The sequence below is a fragment of the Ranitomeya variabilis genome, chromosome 2, assembly GCF_051348905.1.
Source record: "Ranitomeya variabilis isolate aRanVar5 chromosome 2, aRanVar5.hap1, whole genome shotgun sequence".
Classification (NCBI taxonomy): Eukaryota; Metazoa; Chordata; class Amphibia; order Anura; family Dendrobatidae; genus Ranitomeya; species Ranitomeya variabilis.
The window spans coordinates 215,653,810-215,673,019 of NC_135233.1; the positions used below are offsets into that span (position 1 = coordinate 215,653,810).

The 19,210-nt window shown below is 43.5% G+C and overlaps 1 protein-coding gene and 1 long non-coding RNA gene across 9 annotated transcripts in view; one reads left to right on the forward strand and one right to left on the reverse strand.

The window, feature by feature from the left end:
• The window catches only part of LOC143804954 (uncharacterized), a 38,845-nt gene extending 26,433 nt beyond the window's left edge, over positions 1-12,412 (reverse strand). Inside the window, exon 1 of the long non-coding RNA XR_013221134.1 lies at positions 12,276-12,412. This is a non-coding gene — a long non-coding RNA (uncharacterized LOC143804954). The remainder of the gene's footprint in view (positions 1-12,275) is intronic.
• Positions 1-19,210, forward strand: part of PBX3 (PBX homeobox 3) — a 287,408-nt gene that overhangs the window by 260,212 nt on the left and 7,986 nt on the right. For 5 of the 8 annotated variants that reach the window (XM_077283606.1, XM_077283608.1, XM_077283612.1 and 2 more), the window contains 3 exons: positions 7,033-7,198; positions 12,351-12,463; positions 14,672-14,761. In XM_077283606.1, coding sequence (XP_077139721.1) covers positions 7,033-7,198; positions 12,351-12,463; positions 14,672-14,761 — 369 coding nt within the window. Of the gene's footprint in view, positions 1-7,032; positions 7,199-12,350; positions 12,464-14,671; positions 14,762-16,232; positions 16,348-19,210 lie in introns of those variants that run through there. The other 3 variants (XM_077283611.1, XM_077283614.1, XM_077283613.1) reach the window with 3 other exon arrangements.

A 19,210-nucleotide genomic window follows, 5' to 3' on the forward strand; every position in this document is an offset into this window, starting at 1 on the left:
CTATAAAAACGCATGCGTTTTTAACGCAAGCAAACGCATGTGCTTAAAAACGCATGCGTTTACATAGACAGCAATGCATTTTTTTGCCGCAAATAAACGCCGCTAGAAATTACTACAGGTTGCATTTCTGCAAATGAACGCACGCGTCAAAAAACGCATGCGTTGCCGAAAACGCGTCAAAACGCATGCTAAAAAACGCATGCGTTTTTAATGTTAAGTATAGGAAAAAAAACGCAGGCGTTTTTTAGCGCTAAAACGCTGCGGATCAAAACGCAAGTGTGAAACCAGCCTTAGAAAATTCTATAGAAGGACTCCTGGCATCACAGAGACATTCTCAGTTGAGTTTTAAAGGAAAGTGCAGCCATTTTTATCCAACAGGTCAGACATGACCCTTGGTACGGGCTCCAGCCATGGTGTAAATCCTACGCTAAGTGCCGCCGCGCCTGGTGCCTGTAGGGGTTTTTCTAAAAACAGGTGCACGACAGTCGTCTCATTAAAACCTCTCCAGTGAAAGAAATAAAGCAGCTTTCTCCTACATAAACCACATTGCAGCGCTGCAGAGAGATGAAGCATTTACCTAATAATTTATAGAGGGTTTTTTTATTTTTTTTTCTTGCCATGTTAACGCTGCAATTAGCTTGATAAATAAGCAAAACAAAACCCTTCTTAAACGAATCCGCAATTACAAGCGATTCATTAATTGACTTTAGGCGACGGCGAGAGAAAGGAGAAAATGCCTCATTCTTATATCATTGCAAAGATTGTCTTTTCTTTTTCTAAGCGTGCTAGCAAGGGATGGGGGGACAGCCAGCCGGCAGCATTGTTTGGCAAGGGATTCTGGGATGTTGGCTTGAAGCGAGGAGATCTGCTGCCATTTAACCTTCGCAGTGCCAGATCAGAAGATGTATTTCCTCTGCCTCATAACAGGAGTCAGTAAATGAAGTAAATGCAATTAGATCACCGGCCTCATTAAAAAAGGAAAAGGCCTGGCAGATAAATGTGCTTAATTATTGGTAAACCCGTATACTGTAGATGATAAATGTGCTGCGCTTGGGATTATGGAGGACCTGGGCTCTATCTAACTAGTTTAAATCGTCTTCAATGCATTTCTCTGGATTTAGGTCATTTCGGTTATTATTAATAATCTTATTAAGATTGGGGTTTATTTTTTAGTATGATGTCATGAAGTTTCCTCATTATTTGGCAGTGGTAAATACACACGGAGTCTTTTTTTTCTCAGCTTTCAGAGTAGAAACTGAGCGGAAAGTCCAAATCCTCCTCAAAAAACTTGGCGGGTCGATTCGTGAAAGTGTTTTCCCAGAAAATTGGCTTAAAAAGCTTCAAAGGGTCGCAATGTTTGGCCCATTGTGGATTTGCAACTTTTGGCACTTTCTTGCTAGTTTAAAGGAGTTTAAAGGAGCTCCGCCTAAATGGCCGGAGCTGGGAGAAGGCAGCATGGAGCATAGCTATGCCCACCCATCAAATTTATCAAAAGTGCTGTCATTTCTTACTCTAGAAATGCTACTCCAGTACATGACTGGAGAAGCATTTCTGGCAAGGCATATGCCACTAAGAAGATGGCCAGGTCTCATTTTTTATTTAGTTTTTAGGCCCATAGTAAAACAAAAATATAATAGGCAGGTAGTTGCCAATAGTATAACCTACCACCAACCGCTCCTGCTGGCAGTTCTGCTGTTTCACGTCAACAGAGCAGCTCTTCTTCTTCCGGGCTGCTCTGTTGACGGGGTGTGACTGCCCATGTCATCCTGATTGACAGCTAACTCCACGCATTTAGAGAGTCGGCTGTCAATCGGTATGATGAGGGCAATCATGCCCAGTCAACGGAGCAGAGCGTATGAAAAGCCATTGCTCTGTTGATGTGACGTCAGCAGAGGCTGTTGGATCACAGGCAGGAGTGGTCTGTGACCACTCTGTCAGCAGAGATCAATGCCGGCAAAACAGGCAGGTAGGTACTAACTACCTGTCTGTTAGTGCTTAGGCCCATTGTAAAAAAAAATAAAAAAAAAATAGACTTGGGTAACACCTTTAAGTGGTCGGCCCTTTGTCTACACATACCATAATGGAGATCATACACACACATTAGACCAAACTCGCCCAAACACACTGTTGCCAGAGGGGAGTTCACTTGAAAGTAATTTACTACATGTGGCATAGTTTCTGAGAGCTGCCACATCGTTACGGCCCCTGTTTATATAGTAGGGGATATGGACATCTAAGAAGGGGTCCCTTGCTTCAGATCCCGCGCTGTTGGCCAATGCTTACTCTGCCTGCCGCAGGATACCCAGGGGATCACCTCAGGAACGCAGACCCAGTAAGGAATTGTTCCACCAGTAGGATGTTCCTATACATGCCGTCACCTCTAGTTCATACACACTCACGTTCTCCTACTACTACAGATACAAGGGCGAATTTCCAAGCAAGTAGAGTAATTTGTACCCCAAAAAAATGCTCTTTTGCGATTTTCATCATTTACGGTAATTATATTAGACAGTCTTTACAAAAAGGGAAACGTGAGCTAAGGAGGAACTCTGTGTACCAACAAAATGCAACACAATTTTGCTCATATTTCTAGCACAAAGTAAGACAACAAATAGGTGGTGTAGGCTAGTCCAAATTGAAGCTGTGATAAAGGATGCAAGTGAGCGTTCGAAACGCGTCTTGCTCCCTTGCCCTGTCCATGCAACATTTGTAATTTGTGTATATTTTTAATGGACTTAAAATAAAGAAAGAACTATTTTACCAGACGCTGGAACAACTTTTTTTTTGTAGTCCAAAGAGGCCTCAAACATATCAAAGAGCAGGAACCAGTGTAAAAAGAAAATATCGGATGCATTCTAAGACTGTCCAAAGGAAAATTATTTTTACATTTTCTTAAAAACAATCATCATTCTCATGTTAGAGATGAGCGAATATGTTCGGAAAATGATTGCCGAATCTGAATTTGACATATTTGTGCCGAATTTATTTTTGACAATCGTTTCTGAACATATTCGCTCATCTGTACTCCCATTGACTCCAATGGCGTTCGTCTATATTCGGCGACTATTGCAAATATGACGATCGTAATCTTAACCAAATATTGAAATATTCCCTCATCTCTACGTCATCATCACATCGTCCTATGCAAAAAGAATATGAGCTGCCGAGAACATGATATAATATATACATAGAACGATCCTATTACCGATTGTTCTTTGCACGTGGAAGTGCAGGCAGCCAGTCTGAGTGCTACTTAGATAATGTAAACCTAAGATATGTGTATCCCCTTCATATGCACTGCTAGGGGTCCATCCTGAGTGCAGGGAATCCTACATAATTACATTTTCTGAGACCTGCAGCATTTTGCTGCCTCTTTCAAACGTAGAAGTCAGGAGGTTTCCCCAATGGATACCGCCAACAGATGCCTGCGTATACTGCGCTTTTGTTTTTTACGAGAATCCTTTGTATAAAACAGCACAATCTACTGCATTTTTCCACACCAGTGTATAACGGTCAAATGGATGTCAAAAGGATTCATTTGACCCCTGGTGGGTGAATTGGGAGCTCATCTACTCATTTGGCTGGCACATGCAATGTGAAAGTTCAACCCAAGGATTGTGAATGTTTATTTTTTTCTTACAGACCTAGCCACCACTATAAACAGCTTGGTTGACAGATGGCTTAAAGAGTAATCATCGTTTTCATTTTATGAACTTTTTAATCTATAGTACACATGAAAATAAGCTACTTTGTAATAAGTCTTATCAGAGAAATGCACTTCTTTCTCTTCCTAGATTGGTCTATTATTCTCAAAATCCTCAATTCACAGGTAAAATGTGTCTTCAGTGAATACAGATTTAGCCATTACTGAGATATGAGATGGCAGTTGGTGCTTATAAAATTCTATGGAGAACGGTAACTCCTCCCCCGCCATAGAATGTTATAAGCACCAACCGTCCTCTCCTCTCTCAGTAATGTGAACGTGTCTTCACCGATTACAGATTTCACCCCTGAATCGGGAGCGAGAGATCAGTCAGTCCAGGAGGGCAAAGAAGCAGATTTCTCTCATAAGATATATTACAGAGTTTCTTATTTTCATGTGTACTGTTGGTTCTACAGTTTAAGGAAAGACTGGGCACTATAATATCCACACCTAATCTCTACCGGAAACTGGTAGAAATCAGTCGGTTTTTTTTAAGTTGGGTCGTTCCTATGAGAAATTCTGCTACTTTTCGGCTATAGCCAGCAAAGACTCTTTAACATTGGCAATGTAAACTGGACAGCGACGTTACCGTAAACGCTTGTCGGTGTGATTTTTGTAAACATCCTAACCAGTCGCCGATAGTAACCGGTACTTTCCATGCAAGTTAAACATAACGTATGAACGGCTCTCTTTTTCACTGCTTCCAATTAAACCTTGCTCGTTAGTTTAACCTCAAGGTAATGCCATCAAACAATGCATGTCAGGGAAACACTGCCCACAGTGGCAGTCATTAATTTTAATTGCCTTGATATTAAAGATTAAGAAGCATTGAAGAAGCTGGGATGGATTCCTACACCACGTCAAGAATATCCAGCACCCCGAGGCCTCCCAAGGCTCCGAAGATATTAAAATGTACCGGGAAGGAGGGGGGTCAGGGGTTGGAGGGCGGCGGTGGATACAAGAAAGCCTTTATTAGGCATGGCTATTGTTGAGACTGGTGAATTGTCCCTCGTCTGCACACGCCAGAGATTTGCTCACTTCTAAAGCTGTTAATAAAGCAGTAATTTGATTTTTTTTTTTTTTTTACAATAATTATCCGCCTGCCTTCATTAATGTATTATTGCCCTGCTGGCTGGCAGGTTAATGGTAAGCAGAATGTATAAAATGTACCGCCAAGTATCAGCTGGGGAAAAAAAGCTACGAATGAGGGATGAACTCAGGGTCACAACGGAAAGTCTGGTGCTGTAAAAATATGAATCCCGCATTTTATAAAGAAAAGAGCATTTACACAATTACCAAATGCCCCAAAGTTATATACATTGGGAATGGAAACCAAGGCTTATGCATCCAACCCAATTGTGGCTCGTGCGTCCATTAGGCCCTTGTGTCCCTCCATACGTGGGTCTGTATACAGAGACATGCATGGATTTCAAGTAGCAGAGAAGAGAAAATCATGCCATGATGTACATGTCACAATCTAGAGACTATGGGCTCATCTATCATTGTTGGATAATTTTTAGACAATGCAAACTGAAGGCCCCAATACACATTAGGCTAACGTTGCCAGAACTGATGGGTTTTCTGACAACAGTCTAATGTGTATGGGGGTCTCCCGACTGTTCCCTGATACATGAAATCAGGGGGACAAAAGAATCCAGACTTTCCAATTTCAGGCTGTCGATCCATTTGTTCTCTTAAACATAAGCCTCTTGTAGAGAACACAGGAGCGCTATGCAGATCGAGTGTTCCTGTGTATGGAGGAGTCAGTGCGACCACTATCTAAAGAGTATGAGGGGACTTTAGACTAGACAGTCTTAAAATTTCCCAAATTTATCACACCGGTAATGATGTGCCAAAAACTTGATGATTTTGGTATTTCGTTTGGCACAGTGTTACATAGGTCACATGCCTTTGATTAAGCCACACCCCATTGTCAGACATGGAATAGAAAGTGCCAAAAAAACATCGATATAGTCATAAAAGACCGTTTTTTGACCCATGTGCCTTGTTAAATCTCCACCCATTCTCTTCTCTAGATACGTTTCTTCCAGGGAAGATACCGGTCATTTCAGTAGTACGATGCATACTCACATACACATTATGGATGACTAGTGCCGCTCTTCTAGTTTATAACTAGTAGTTATTATTATGCATTGCTTATATAACGTCATATTCTGCAGTGCTCGCCCCCTCATGAATCTTGGCTATAGGGGGTTTAAAGTTGGTTTGCGGTACTCACTAGCTCATCTTTTTCATTGATTCATCATATGTCCTAATTTAAGAAGGGAATCTGTTACCAATGAGACCTTTTTAAATTAGGAGTCCTAATCTAGGACATATGCTGAAGCATAGAAAAGCGGAGCTAGTGAGTACAGCGGACACACTTACCACCCCTACAGACAGCATTCATGAAGCGGGCTCGTCTTTAGCACAACATACTGCTCCTGGAAGGTCCCGACTCATCATCTAGAGGTTGTGCTCGCTGGGTAAAGTTTTCTTCCCTCTGGAAGGACAGTGGTAAGTACAAAACGTAATAACAGTAGACATGTCCATCTAAACATCTGTCAGCCTTTCTCACATAGGGATGATTTATCCTAGCACTTTGTTAAAACAAGTGCTTACCTGATGATTAGTTAAGAAAAAGGAAAGTCTGTTAAAGGGAATCTGTCACCAAGATTTTCCTACCCATTCTGAGAGCATCATGATGTAGGCGCAGAAACCCTCATTACAGCAATGTATCAATTATTGGGCCGCTTGCAGCTTTTTCTGCTGTAGATCTAGCAGTTCTCTGAATGCTGAGCTCTGTATAACCCTGCCCACACCTCTGATTGGCTGATTTGTGCTTATGCAATGTGAATACAGAAAGCTGCCAATCAGTGGAGGGAGCTCATGAATATGGAGGACTACATAGCAGCAGGTTTACTAGTCTTCTAGTCATAAAACAATAATTTTTATTAGCAAGAGATTATCAAAGCTATAGCAAGCAGTCCTGTAAGTGACAGATCACTGGAATGGGGACTGTATCTACATTATGCTGCAAAAACATGATAAACGATTTCCTTTGTCAGCTGTGTGAATGGCTGTGAGTATCCCATATTATGACTTTTCATTAAGAGATTTCACCTCTCCTGCCCTCAGCAGACTCCTGACTTGTTCCAGCATTGCTACATTTACACACAGGTGACACTTTTACATCAGTTGTATTTTTTTTTATTGTTCACGCGACTGAAGTATTTACTGAAACTAAAGTGTAAGAATTGCTGACTCCAATGAAGGATAACATGGTATTACAATCCCAGTGACATCTAATGGTCATTTCTCTTCTCTAGGTATCCAACTGGTTCGGAAATAAGCGAATCAGGTACAAGAAAAACATCGGCAAGTTTCAAGAAGAGGCAAACCTGTACGCAGCGAAGACGGCCGTGAACGCAGCTCATGCAGTGGCAGCTGCTGTACAGAATAACCAGACCAGCTCCCCCACTACACCAAATTCCGGTGAGTCTACAAAGTTACATACAGAAAAATCGGCATACTAGAGGGCAGACTGCCAGCTAGAGTCATGAGAGGTGATCAATGGTGTTACCAATGTGATATCAGAACTACCTGACATTCCCTGGCATTTACAGGTAGTGATTAGTACAAATGAATGGGAAACTTTCACACCAGAATCCAACTTCCTTCTATTATGTTCTCAGGATCGAGCAATTTTCAAAGTGCTTCCTGATATGACCAATACTGTAAGAAGCAATGCAATATTGAAATATCTATAACACATCCATACACTCAAGGAATCCAGGGATAAGTGCAAGCTAGCAAGATCCTGACTGTTCCTCTCCACCTAAGAAAGAAGCAGTAGGATATAATGTGCACTGGCCAAAACCGCCACAGATTGCATTGACTTGGCATTGCAAAAGGTGCCACCCTCAGCATGAATTGACCCACTGCAGAATTGAGATCTGCAGATCTGGTCAATTTCCGCTCCCCATTTTTGCATGAAGGAGACTTCATTGCACTATATAGAATTTATTTGCTCGTTGTTGCCATGAAGACATAGAGACTGCATAGTAGAATCAAGACCTTAAATACTTTTTAACTAGTACCTACTGACTGCAAAGTTGCTTCATTTTTAAATGTTATTTGTTGGAAAAATAAATGGGTACATAGGTGTAAATGAGCTGGATGTGTGGTAAAGACGTGTTCTGTATTGCTTCATATCCAAGGCTTGTTGATTGGGATGATCACATTTCAAGAGGTATGTAGCAGTAGAAGGGGCAGGCTCTTACAGCAGGTAGTAGCAGGGGCAGGCATGGGCAGTAGTAGCAGCAGGCTCTGACAATAGTAAAATGGGCAAGCTTTTACAAAGGGTAGTAGAAGTGGCAGGCTCTTAAAAGGGCCAGGCTCTTCAAACGTCAGTAGAAGTGACAGGCTCTTATAATGGGCAGTAGAAGTGGCAGGCTCTTACGAGGGGCAGTAAAAGGGACAGGTTCTTCCAACCTCAGTAGAAGTGACAGGCTCTTATAACGGGCAGTAGAAGTGGCAGGCTCTTACGAGGGGCAGTAAAAGGGACAGGTTCTTCCAACGTCAGTAGAAGTGGCAGGCTCTTATAACGGGCAGTAGAAGTGGCAGGCTCTTATAACGGGCAGTAAAAGGGACAGGTTCTTCCAACGTCAGTAGAAGTGGCAGGCTTTTATAACGGGCAGTAGAAGTGGCAGGCTCTTATAACGGGCAGTAAAAGGGACAGGTTCTTCCAACGGTCAGTACAAGTGGCAGGGTCTTATAAAAGGCAGTAGAAGTGATAGGTTCTGCCAACGGTCAGTAGACGTGGCAGGCTCTTAGATCGGGCAGTAGATGTGGCAGGCTCTTACATCAGGCGGTAGAAGAGGCAGGCTCTTACAATGAGCAGTCGAAGGGACATGTTCTTCCAACGGTCAGTACAAGCAGCAGGCTCTTAGGTCAGACAGTAGAAGTGGCAGACTCTTACAACAGTAAAAGGGGCGGGTAGGCTCTTAAAATGGGCAGGAGAAGTGGCAAGCTCTTACAATGGGCAGTAGAAGGGATAGGTTCTTCTAACAGTCAGTAGAAATAGCAGGCACTTAGATCGGGCAGTAGACATGGCAGGCTCTTACATCGGGCAGCAGAAGAGGCAGGCTCTTACATCGGGCAGTAGAAGAGGCAGGCTCTTACATCTGGCAGTAGAAGAGGCAGGCTCTTACATCTGGCAGTAGAAGAGGCAGGCTCTTACATCGGGCAGTAGAAGTGGCAGGCTCTTAGATCGGGCAGTAGAAGTGGCAGGCTCTTAGATCGGGCAGTAGAAGAGGCAGGCTCTTACATCGGGCAGTAGAAGTGGCAGGCTCTTACATCTGGCAGAAGAGGCAGGCTCTTACATCGGGCAGTAGAAGAGGCAGGCTCTTACATCTGGCAGTAGAAGAGGCAGGCTCTTACATCGGGCAGTAGAAGAGGCAGGCTCTTACATCGGGCAGTAGAAGTGGCAGGCTCTTAGATCGGGCAGTAGAAGTGGCAGGCTCTTAGATCGGGCAGTAGAAGAGGCAGGCTCTTACATCGGGCAGTAGAAGTTGCAGGCTCTTACAATGGGCAATTAAAGGGACAGGTTCTTCCAACGGTCAGTACAAGTGGCAGGTTTCTAGATCAGGCAGTAAAAGTGGCAGGCTTTTACAACAGGCAGGAGAAGTGGCAGGCTTTTACAACGGGCAGGAGAAGTGACAGGCTCTTACATTGGACAGTAGAAGTTGCAGACTCTTATAATGGGACGTAGAAGTGGCAGGCACTTGCAATGGGCAGTAAAAGGGACAGGTTCTTCCAACTGTCAGTATAAGTGGCAGGCTCCTAGATCGGGAAGCAGAAGTGGCAGGCTCCTACTACAGTAAAAGGGGCAGGATCCTTCAACGGGCAGGAGAAGTGGAAGGCTTTTAGAATGGGCAGGAGAAGTGGCAGGCTCTTACACTGGGCACTAGAAGGGATAGGTTCTTCCAACGGTCAGTAGACATGGCAGGCTCTTAGATCGAGCAGTAGAAGTGAAAGGCTCTTACAATGGGCAGTCGAAGAGATAGGTTCTTCCAACAGTCAGTACAAGTGGCAGACTCCTAGATCGGGCAGTAAAGGTGTCAGGCTTTTACAACGGGCAGGAGAAGTGACAGGCTCTTACAATGGACACTAGAAGGGACAGATTCTTCCATCGGTCAGTACAAGGGGCAGGCTCCTAGATCGAGCAGAAGAATTGGCATGCTCTTACAACAATAAAAGGGGCAGGCTTTTACAACGGGCAGGAGAAGTGACAGGCTTTTACAACAGGCAGGAGAAGTGGCAGGCTTTTACAATGGGCAGGAGAAGTGGCAGGCTCTTACAATGGGCACTAGAAGGGACAGGTTCTTCCAATGGGTCAGTACAAGTGGCAAGTTCCTAGATCGAGCAGTGTAAGTGGCAGGCTCTTATAACAGGCAGTAGAAGGGATAGGTTCTTCCAACGGTTAGTAGACGTGGCAGGCTCTTACTTCAGTAAAATGAGCAGGCTCTTACAACAGCAATGGGGGCATGCTCTAACAACGGCCTGTAGAAGTGGCAGGCTCTAACAACGGGCAGGAGAAGTTTCAGGCTCCCACAAGGGGCTGTAAAAGGGACAGGTTCTTCCACCGGTCAGTACAAGTGGCAAGTTCCTAGATAGAGCAGTATAAGTGGCAGGCTCTTATAACAGGCAGTAGAAGGGACAGGTTCTTCAAACGGTCAGTACAAGCAGCAGGCTCTTAGGTCAGGCAGTAGAAATGCAACGGTCAGAAAAAGGGGCAGGCTCTAACAATGGGCAGTAAAAGGGACAGGTTCTTCCAACGGTCAGGTCAAGTGGCAGGCTCTTACAGTGGGTAGAAGAAGTGGCAGGCTCTTAGGGTACTTTCACACATCCGTCGGTACGGGGCCATCGCAAACCGTCGGCCCGACGGACGTTGTGCTAAATGTAGCACAACGTGGGCAGCGGATGCAGTTTTACAACGCATCCGCTGCCCATTGTGAGTTCCGGGGAGGAGGGGGCGGAGTTTCGGCCGCGCATGCGCGGTCGAAAATGGCGGACCCGTCGCACAAAAAAACGTTACATTGAACGTTTTTTTGTGCGTCGCGGCCACCAAAACACGACGCATCCATTGCACAATGGATGCGACGTGTCGCAATGCGTGGCTAACGCAAGTCTATGGAGAAAAAACGCATCCTGCGGGCAACTTTGCAGGATGCGTTTTTTTCTCCAAAACGACGCATTGCGATGTAGGCCATAAGACGGAAGTGTGAAAGTACCCTTACATCGGCAGTAAAAGTGGCAGGCTCTTACCATGGGCAGTAAAAGGGATAGGTTCTTCCAACGGTCAGTAGACGTGGCAGGTTCTTACATTGGGCAGTGGAAGAGGCATGCTTTTACAACGGGCAGGAGAAGTGGCAGGCTTTTACAACGGGCAGGAGAAGTGACAGGCTTTTACAACGGACAGGAGAAGTGACAGGCTTTTACAAAGGGCAGTAGAAGGGACAGGTTCTTCCAACTGGTCAGTACAAGTGGCAGGCTCCTAGATCGAGCAGTGTAAGTGGCAGGCTCTTATAACAGGCAGAAGGGATATGTTCCTCCAACGGTCAGTAGACGTGGCAGGCTCTTACTACAGTAAAATGGGCAGGCTCTTACAACAGTAAAAGGGCAGGGCAGGCACTTACAACGGGCAGTAGAAGGGACAGGTTCTTCCAACGGTCAGTGCAAGCAGCAGGCTCTTAGGTCAGGCAGTAGAAGTGGCAGGCTGTTACATCGGTCAGAAAAAGGGGCAGGCTCTAACAACGGGCAGTAGAAGTGGCAAGCTCTTGCAACAGTAAAAGGGGCAGGCTGTTACAATGGGCAGGAGAAGTGGCAGGCTCTTAGATCGGGCATTAGAAGTGACAGGCTCTTACTACAGTAAAATGGGCAGGCTCTTCCAATAGTAAAAGGGGCAGGCTCTTACAACGGGCAATAGAAGTGACATGCTCTTACTACAGTAAAATGGGCAGGCTCTTACAACAGTAAAAGGGGCAAGCTCTTACAACGAGCAGTAGAAGGGACAGGTTCTTCCAACGGTCAATACAAGTGGCAGGCTCCTAGATCAGGCAGGAGAAGGGGCAGGCTCTTATAACAGGCACTAGAAGGGACATGTTCTTCCAGCGATCAGTACAAGCAGCAGGCTCTTAGGTCAGGCAGTAGAAGTGGCAGACTCTTACATCGGGCAGTAGAAGTAGCAGGCTCTTATAACGGGCACTAGAAGGGACAGGTTCTTCCAATGGTCAGTACAAGTGGCAGGGTCTTAAAACAGTAAAATGGGCAGGCTCTTACAACGAGCAGTAGAAGGGGCTGGCTCATATTACAATTGGCAGTAGAAGTGGCAGGCTGTCACAAAGGGCAGTAGAAGGGGCAGGTTCCAGCAATGGTCTAAAGAAGGGATAGACTGTCAAAATAGCATCTGGTAGAGCTACAGGCTCCATTTGTAGCAAGGTTGTCTAGTCAAGCATACCTTTCTATTTTGTAGTTCACACGTCCAGGTTGTTGATTAAGGTTTACTAACCTTTCAAACCTTTTGTAATCTCTTCACACTTTCTTTTGAGCATCCTCTGAGATCCTTCGCTCTTTCCTTTCCTAGGTTCTTCTGGTTCTTTTAATCTCCCAAATTCAGGCGACATGTTCATGAATATACAGAGTCTGAATGGGGATTCTTACCAAGGGGCCCAAGTTGGAGCCAATGTGCAATCACAGGTAGGAGAGACGCCCCTGAGTCATTCCTCAGCGCACCTCCCACAGCTACCATCAAAGTACATGCAGCAGCCCAGGGTGTGCACACAATTGGCACCAACTCGGCCACCCTGGTCTTCCGGGTCATTTGATACTCTTGTGAATGCCGTCGGCTCTGACTTGAGTGCTCGGGGAGAGAAGTCTTGTTTGAGCTCCAGAACCTGTTAATAAAAGCATATAACGGTTAGGAGAAAGGTTCTGAGTAATGAGTGCGGCAAGGTAATGCTATGCAAACGGCTGTTTCCTAGTTTTATTGTAGCATTTTTGGTGCATATCTGGAGATTATCCGTTGAGTGGGCAGGAAAATTGCAACTGCAATTTCAGATTTGGAAGTTTATATAATCCTAACACTACTTTGAGTAATCTTGTATGAAACTATAGTCTTTCTGTAGGAATAAATGGCTGTATTTTGTTGGCTGATAACAGTTTTTTGCAACGCCCAAAGCTTAATACAGGGTTTAAGAAAACTAAGATCTGGGCAGGGTCTTTCAGTAAGGAAAGCAGCATTTTTCTGCTTATGCCATAGAACTGCCATGGAAAGGACAAGCTGCTCACTGATTTTGCTCAACTAACATTAACACTAAATATAAGGGGAATGTCTTGTTTCCTTAAAAAAAAAAAGAGAGAGAACAAGGCCAAGATTGCTTATGCGTTAATATGACACAATAAGCACTACTTACCTTATTACGCCCTTACTGCTTCAACACTGCCTCTCCACTACTCTCCGGCAATCTTGGTTTTTAATGTTAAGCAGTGATTGTCTGCAGTGGTAACGTGCTATAGACATGATGTCACATCAACCCTGCAAAGAAAGACCACAAGAGAGAGATGCTGTTGAGTTGGAGCGGTAGTTGGTAAGTATAGCTTATTTTATTTTAAAGCATAAATGCTTGACACCAATTTTTATTGAAACTAAACATCCCCTCTACATCTGATTCAACCCTGTAGTGATTCTATCACTGATAAACAGCACCTTCCCCCTAAGAGTAACTAAACTTTTTTTAATTTAGTTATCCTTCAGGCATTGCAAAGTTGTGAGTTTTTGTAATGTACTTCATTTCCTTATTGTGCTTCCTTCCTTACCAAACAACATGCTGCAGTGTTACTTCACTGCCCAGTTCATGCTCCTTCAGAAGCTGCTTTCAACTGCTGCTCAGTGAAGATCTGTAGACTATTTAGAATGAAAGTATGTTGAATCTGTGCCTGTGCACCGCACCCCGGTACTCCGACATGGGATATTGTTTGCATATAGTGTAAGGATCTTGCTTAGCAGCAGTTGAAAGCAGCTTCTAAAGAAGCAGAAACTGGCCTTGTGAAACAGCACTGCAGTATATGGTTTGGAAGAAAATGAAGCAAAATAAAGCAATGATGAACATTGCAAAAAATATATAACTTTGCTTTGCCTGAAGGATAGATACATTTAAAAAAAAGTTTACTTTAACAAAAACCAGTCAATAAAAAAATATTTTTTTTAAAATATTTCCTATTAAATAAATGTGAAGCATTATTACTGAGTTGTACTGTTCCTCCTGAATATTTATGAATAAATTGACAGCTGGGCGTTACCGATTGAGGTGTGTGACACGGTCGGCCCTGATTGGACATTTTTACACTATACAGCAACACCCCCCCAACTGGTAACACCCAGTTGCCAGTTAATTCATACATTTCTAGGAGGAATAAGGAGGAACAGCTCAACCCAGAGTTGTGAGACAAAAGTTCTGTAGAATTATTTAATGAATTTAATCATTTACTAAAATAGACATGTCAGCAGAAGTGACGTCTTCTCTCATATGTCAGTTCTGTAGGCTCAGGCAAAGCAAAAGTGTCTCTTCAGCGATAGGAACTTACAAACATAGATCTTAGTCTCCTTAATCTCTGTGAGTTTATTTCAAATATATTCATTTAAAGGGGTTTTCATACTTCAAACATGTCTGATAGTTGGGGATTGCACCTATTTGCAGAATAGGGGGTCTCCATTTTGGAAGTAGAGGAGAACACTCACGGCTCGGGGTGCATCGCTGATGAGCATTAGGGACATCGTTGAGTTTTCTGTACTTGCAGACATGCATCTATCATACAGAATACAGTGCTCAGACATGTAATCAATTATGCCAAGAAGCGGTCAGAGGAAAAAAAGTTATAAACCCCATGTTTTCCTGTACCCTATAGGTGGATACGCTTCGTCATGTTATCAATCAGACGGGCGGATACAGTGATGCCTTGGGAGGGAATTCATTGTACAGTCCACATCACCTAACTGTAAGTACGATTAATGCAGAGCCTCAGTCATCAGGTATTAATATGCTACATTGTGCCAGTTTACAGAAAGAGAAAAATGGTCAACAGTCCAATAATAACTTATTAGGGATGCAATATTAAAGTTAGGCTTGTGTAATACAGTCACCCAAGCAACCATAAAGGAGTACTGCATGGACGGCGTAGCAGAGGGGAGCTTGCTTCTCTGTTGTATACCAGTGTTAGACTGTCATTCTGTGCAGGCGTCAGTTTATTACACTGGTTTCACTGAAAGGACGACATGATATAGTGAGGAATACGTCAGTTGACAGGGACAAACTGTGACCAATGGATGTTCTTGACTTTATAATGGGTTTCATCAGGGTCATGTTGCCTTTTTTCCCCATCATTTTGATGGCAAGTATAGTGTCACATAGAATTGCAGGATCAGACTACACGGGAGTTTTGGTTGTCTGTAACCATGGAGACACATAAGTCTGCATAGGAGGTGAGGTCCCTGTACACATTAGATCGGTCATTCGGACCATAAGCAATCTGTCCCGAATCCTCTGGCAGCAGCCTAACTCTCGGAGAACAAAAGGATCAGCCCTTGAAATGCAACAGACCGGATCCTTCTCTGCCCCAAAGTCATCTGTCTCGGAAAAGTCCCCATACACATTACTATGTCGGCCCATCCCAATAAAATCAACACGTTTAGACAACTTTGACCTAATTTGTAGAAGCGCTTTCAAACTAGGTAGATCTCTGTCAAGACAGTATTTCTAAGTAATTACAACTGATAAATGAGCAAAACAAATTTACATTAAGTGCTCTCCAAACCTCAGATGTAATGGGAGGGTTTTTGAAGGATTTTGCCTCTATGCCGATCATTAAAGTGTTAATACATGGAATAACCAAAGATCTTAGATGGTCCCTGTATAATTATGCAACTACTAATGGGCCCAGTATACAGCCCCAAAATGACACATACAAACATAAATACCTCTGGTTCTTTCTGAACTCGCAGATATTCTCACACTTCTGGTACCAGTACTCACCTGTCGAAGGTCAGGGAAACAACATCATCTTGAGAGACGCAGTCCATTTAAATGGGTAGATTCCTGCTAATAATGGTTGACACATCGATGATCTAACAAAACGATTGGCACTCATTGAACTCCCCTTTACAAAGACCAGTGCAAACGCTAATGGTACAAATGAGATCTCCATACTGTTTGCAGCACATCTCCTGTTGCGGGATAATTTTTAGACTTCATAGTAGATCTAGTCAGCCAACGAATGAGCGCCAGCTGGTTGGTGACATGTTTACCTGGGTCAGTAGTTGGGAACAAACGTTCTTGCTAATGCTCATTCACCTACATGTAAAGAGGCCTCCAGCTTGATCTGGACATTTAGGAAGGGAATCCTTAGTGTTATTAACCGTTTTCCTAAAAATACACTACAGCCTCTTCTTATTTCGATTCTTCTCTATTAGTGTGCTGCCGCCTTCACCGATAAATACCATGTCACATCACTGGAGTCAGCCACATGACAAAGTCAACTTCTCCCTGGTAAACTTTAAAGAGCATTGAAGAGCAGACATTTTGTAAGATCACTCGCTATTTAGCACTAAGGCTGTCCTCCTCGGGAACGTTACAGTAGTTGTTCTCCTTTTCTCGCAGGAGACAAGGAATAAAGTATAATATAATAGGAACTTGTAAATGTCATCTGCTTAGGAAGTGGCAGCATTAGATATTACCGCACTGCACCGCTAAGGTCTCCAACAAGCTGATCGTTTCAAGGCTTGTTTTTTTTTTACATACCGGTTGGTCTTGGTAGACTATAATATTTAAAAGGACACTAAAATATCATATCTAAGAAAAAAAATAGCATTTAGTCCTCTTTGTGTGCTGTAACACCTCCACCACTAGGAGTGACGTTTTACCAAATTGAGCACGATTTAGAGGACACATACAGGTGACAGAAATGTTGTTAAAATCAGGACAGTTAATGCACAATAAAATAATCCATAGCAGCAAAGTGGAGGAAATTTTAAGAAAGCCCATCCAAAAATTGTGATCACATCATGCACACAACATCAGTTGTAATATACGGTGATTTCCTCCCTGCTCAGCGATTTCTGCCAGCCGCACACCATTATGACGATGGCACGTGTGCCACACTGCTAACAGTTTGCGGTTTAGTTTTTTAGCTTAATTGGTACTGGTGACTAGCCTAGGCGTATGGGGGTCCCACCATAGAAGTCAGTGGTCTGTTACCTCACTAGGTTTAATTAAGAAATCTTCCCATTGCTAGTAACAAGTGCAGAGAAACTCTAGAAAATAATTAAGTTGTTAACTAAAAATACTTAAAAAGATATTCTCAAGTTTGAAAGTTATCCCCTATCTATTTGACCTGATTGCCAGAGATCCCACCGTTAAGTGCCCCAGAAATCCAGAAGACTGCAGCTCTTCAGTGTGAATGGAGCGGTGTTCGATTAATAGTACTGTCACTCCATTCATTCTTATGGGTGTGCTGAAGACCGGCCATCTGACCATCTTCTGCACTCCCGTAAGAATCGATGGACTGGCAGTGCACATCATCGATCACTGCTCTATTTATACCGGGCTCTGAAGAGTTTTCTATGTCGGTGGATATCCTCAGAGGTCAGTAAGTCAGTATTCTCTATCCCATAGATAGGGGCTAACTTTCAGACTTGAGAATACCCCTTTAAAGTGTGTAATTTAAAGGTGTAGCCCAGGACCTTAAAATAAATGTATAAGATATGTGATCGGAGATTGATAGAAGGAATGGTGCCAAGCTCCATTCAATTGATCTACTATGTAAATGAATGGATATTCCGGCGCTGCTTACTTGCGCATTGGGAGGAGGGCTGCCGGTGATGTCATGTCTACAGATGCCTATCGGGACGCACGTACGATCAGGTATCCCAAATACTAGAATAGGGCAGGTGCATGATAAGTGCTGATCGTGCACACGCCCTAGCAGATGTAAACAGGTGCACAATACCTGCCGATGGTGCAGTGTCTCGGCATGCAACGGGAGATGTGGAAGAGGATGTCTTTTTAAAATGATTATTGCGTGATCGGGAGTGGTCCAAAGCCCCCCAGGCTGCAGCAGATCATTGTTAAACGTGACTCTTACAGGATGGACTCCCTTATGTCTCACCTGTATTGGTCTGCCTGTATGAATCCAGCAATGTGCATTGTCGGTGTGCAGATCACTCTTTGCCTATTTGCATGTCTTTACATCCATCTCCTGTACTGCAGTCCAGTGGCAAAATGCATCAGACTAGACGAGATACACGGACATATTAAATGGGCGTTAAACATCATGCACACAGCCATACCATAAGACAACTACTGTATATTACGGTATAACGCTCCGTATTCATTGTGCCGGGGCCTAATAAATACGTCCTCTTGGCTAAATCGTACCGACTCCGGCTGAGTACAGGCAGCCGCGTAAAAAAATCAAGCGCACAATATCTCGCTCTATGCAAAGAGTTGTATTCCCTCCCTCCAAGTGTCAGTCAATATTAATGATTCCCCAAATGATTGAAAATGTTGTGTTGGAGCTCGGAGGATTGGGGGGAGCGGGCGGCCTGGGTGATCATTAAATACGCAAATCGTTTGCATTTGATATATCAAATGGGCTCTTTGGTGTGCAGGGTGGGGGGGGTTATAAATAACTCATAATAACCCAGAAGAAAATGTCTGAAAGAGTCTTTTAGTTACCATGTTCTTTTTTCTTTTTTTTTTTTTCATTTAAAAAACATCCCGAAATGCTTCAGAGAGTTTGCAAAAATCCTTATCAACATGATAAAATATGAAGCTGTTATTGCCTGCAGCATTATAGCAGACATGAATTCCATCTTTTCTGATGAGGTTTGATAAGGCGCTCTCTTATAATACACCGCGTAATCTCAAACCACCAGAGGAAAGATTAATTTATTTGCAAAAAAAAAAATCTGCTGGGAGAGGAGGCGGCCCAAAAAAAAAAAAAAAAAAAAAGACCCCTGACGGACGTGGTCTCATCCAGCCGCCGCGAACGGTAAAAAATATTACACATTTGTTGTTTATAAATTAGAATGAAAAGCCATAAAGGACATAGGGGAAAGAGTGATAGGTATTATGAGTGATAGATATTACATAGTTGGGGCCTGGCTGTCGGGAAGCGAACACATCGCTATAGATCAGAGCTGTAACACATCTCCACATCGGAGGCATCGGGCTTAACCCTTAGCATGCGTGAGGGCATTTCAGGACAGGAAAACTAATGGATAACTGCTAATATGACAAAACGCATCCGTGTTTGCCTCCTCTTTCTCATATAAAATGCCATTAGTCGCCAAGCACAAGAACAATACATTACGTCTCTGAACATTAGTCATAAAGACTCTGGATAATTGACATTATAGGGAGAACGTCCTAAACCGAGCAACCTTGTATA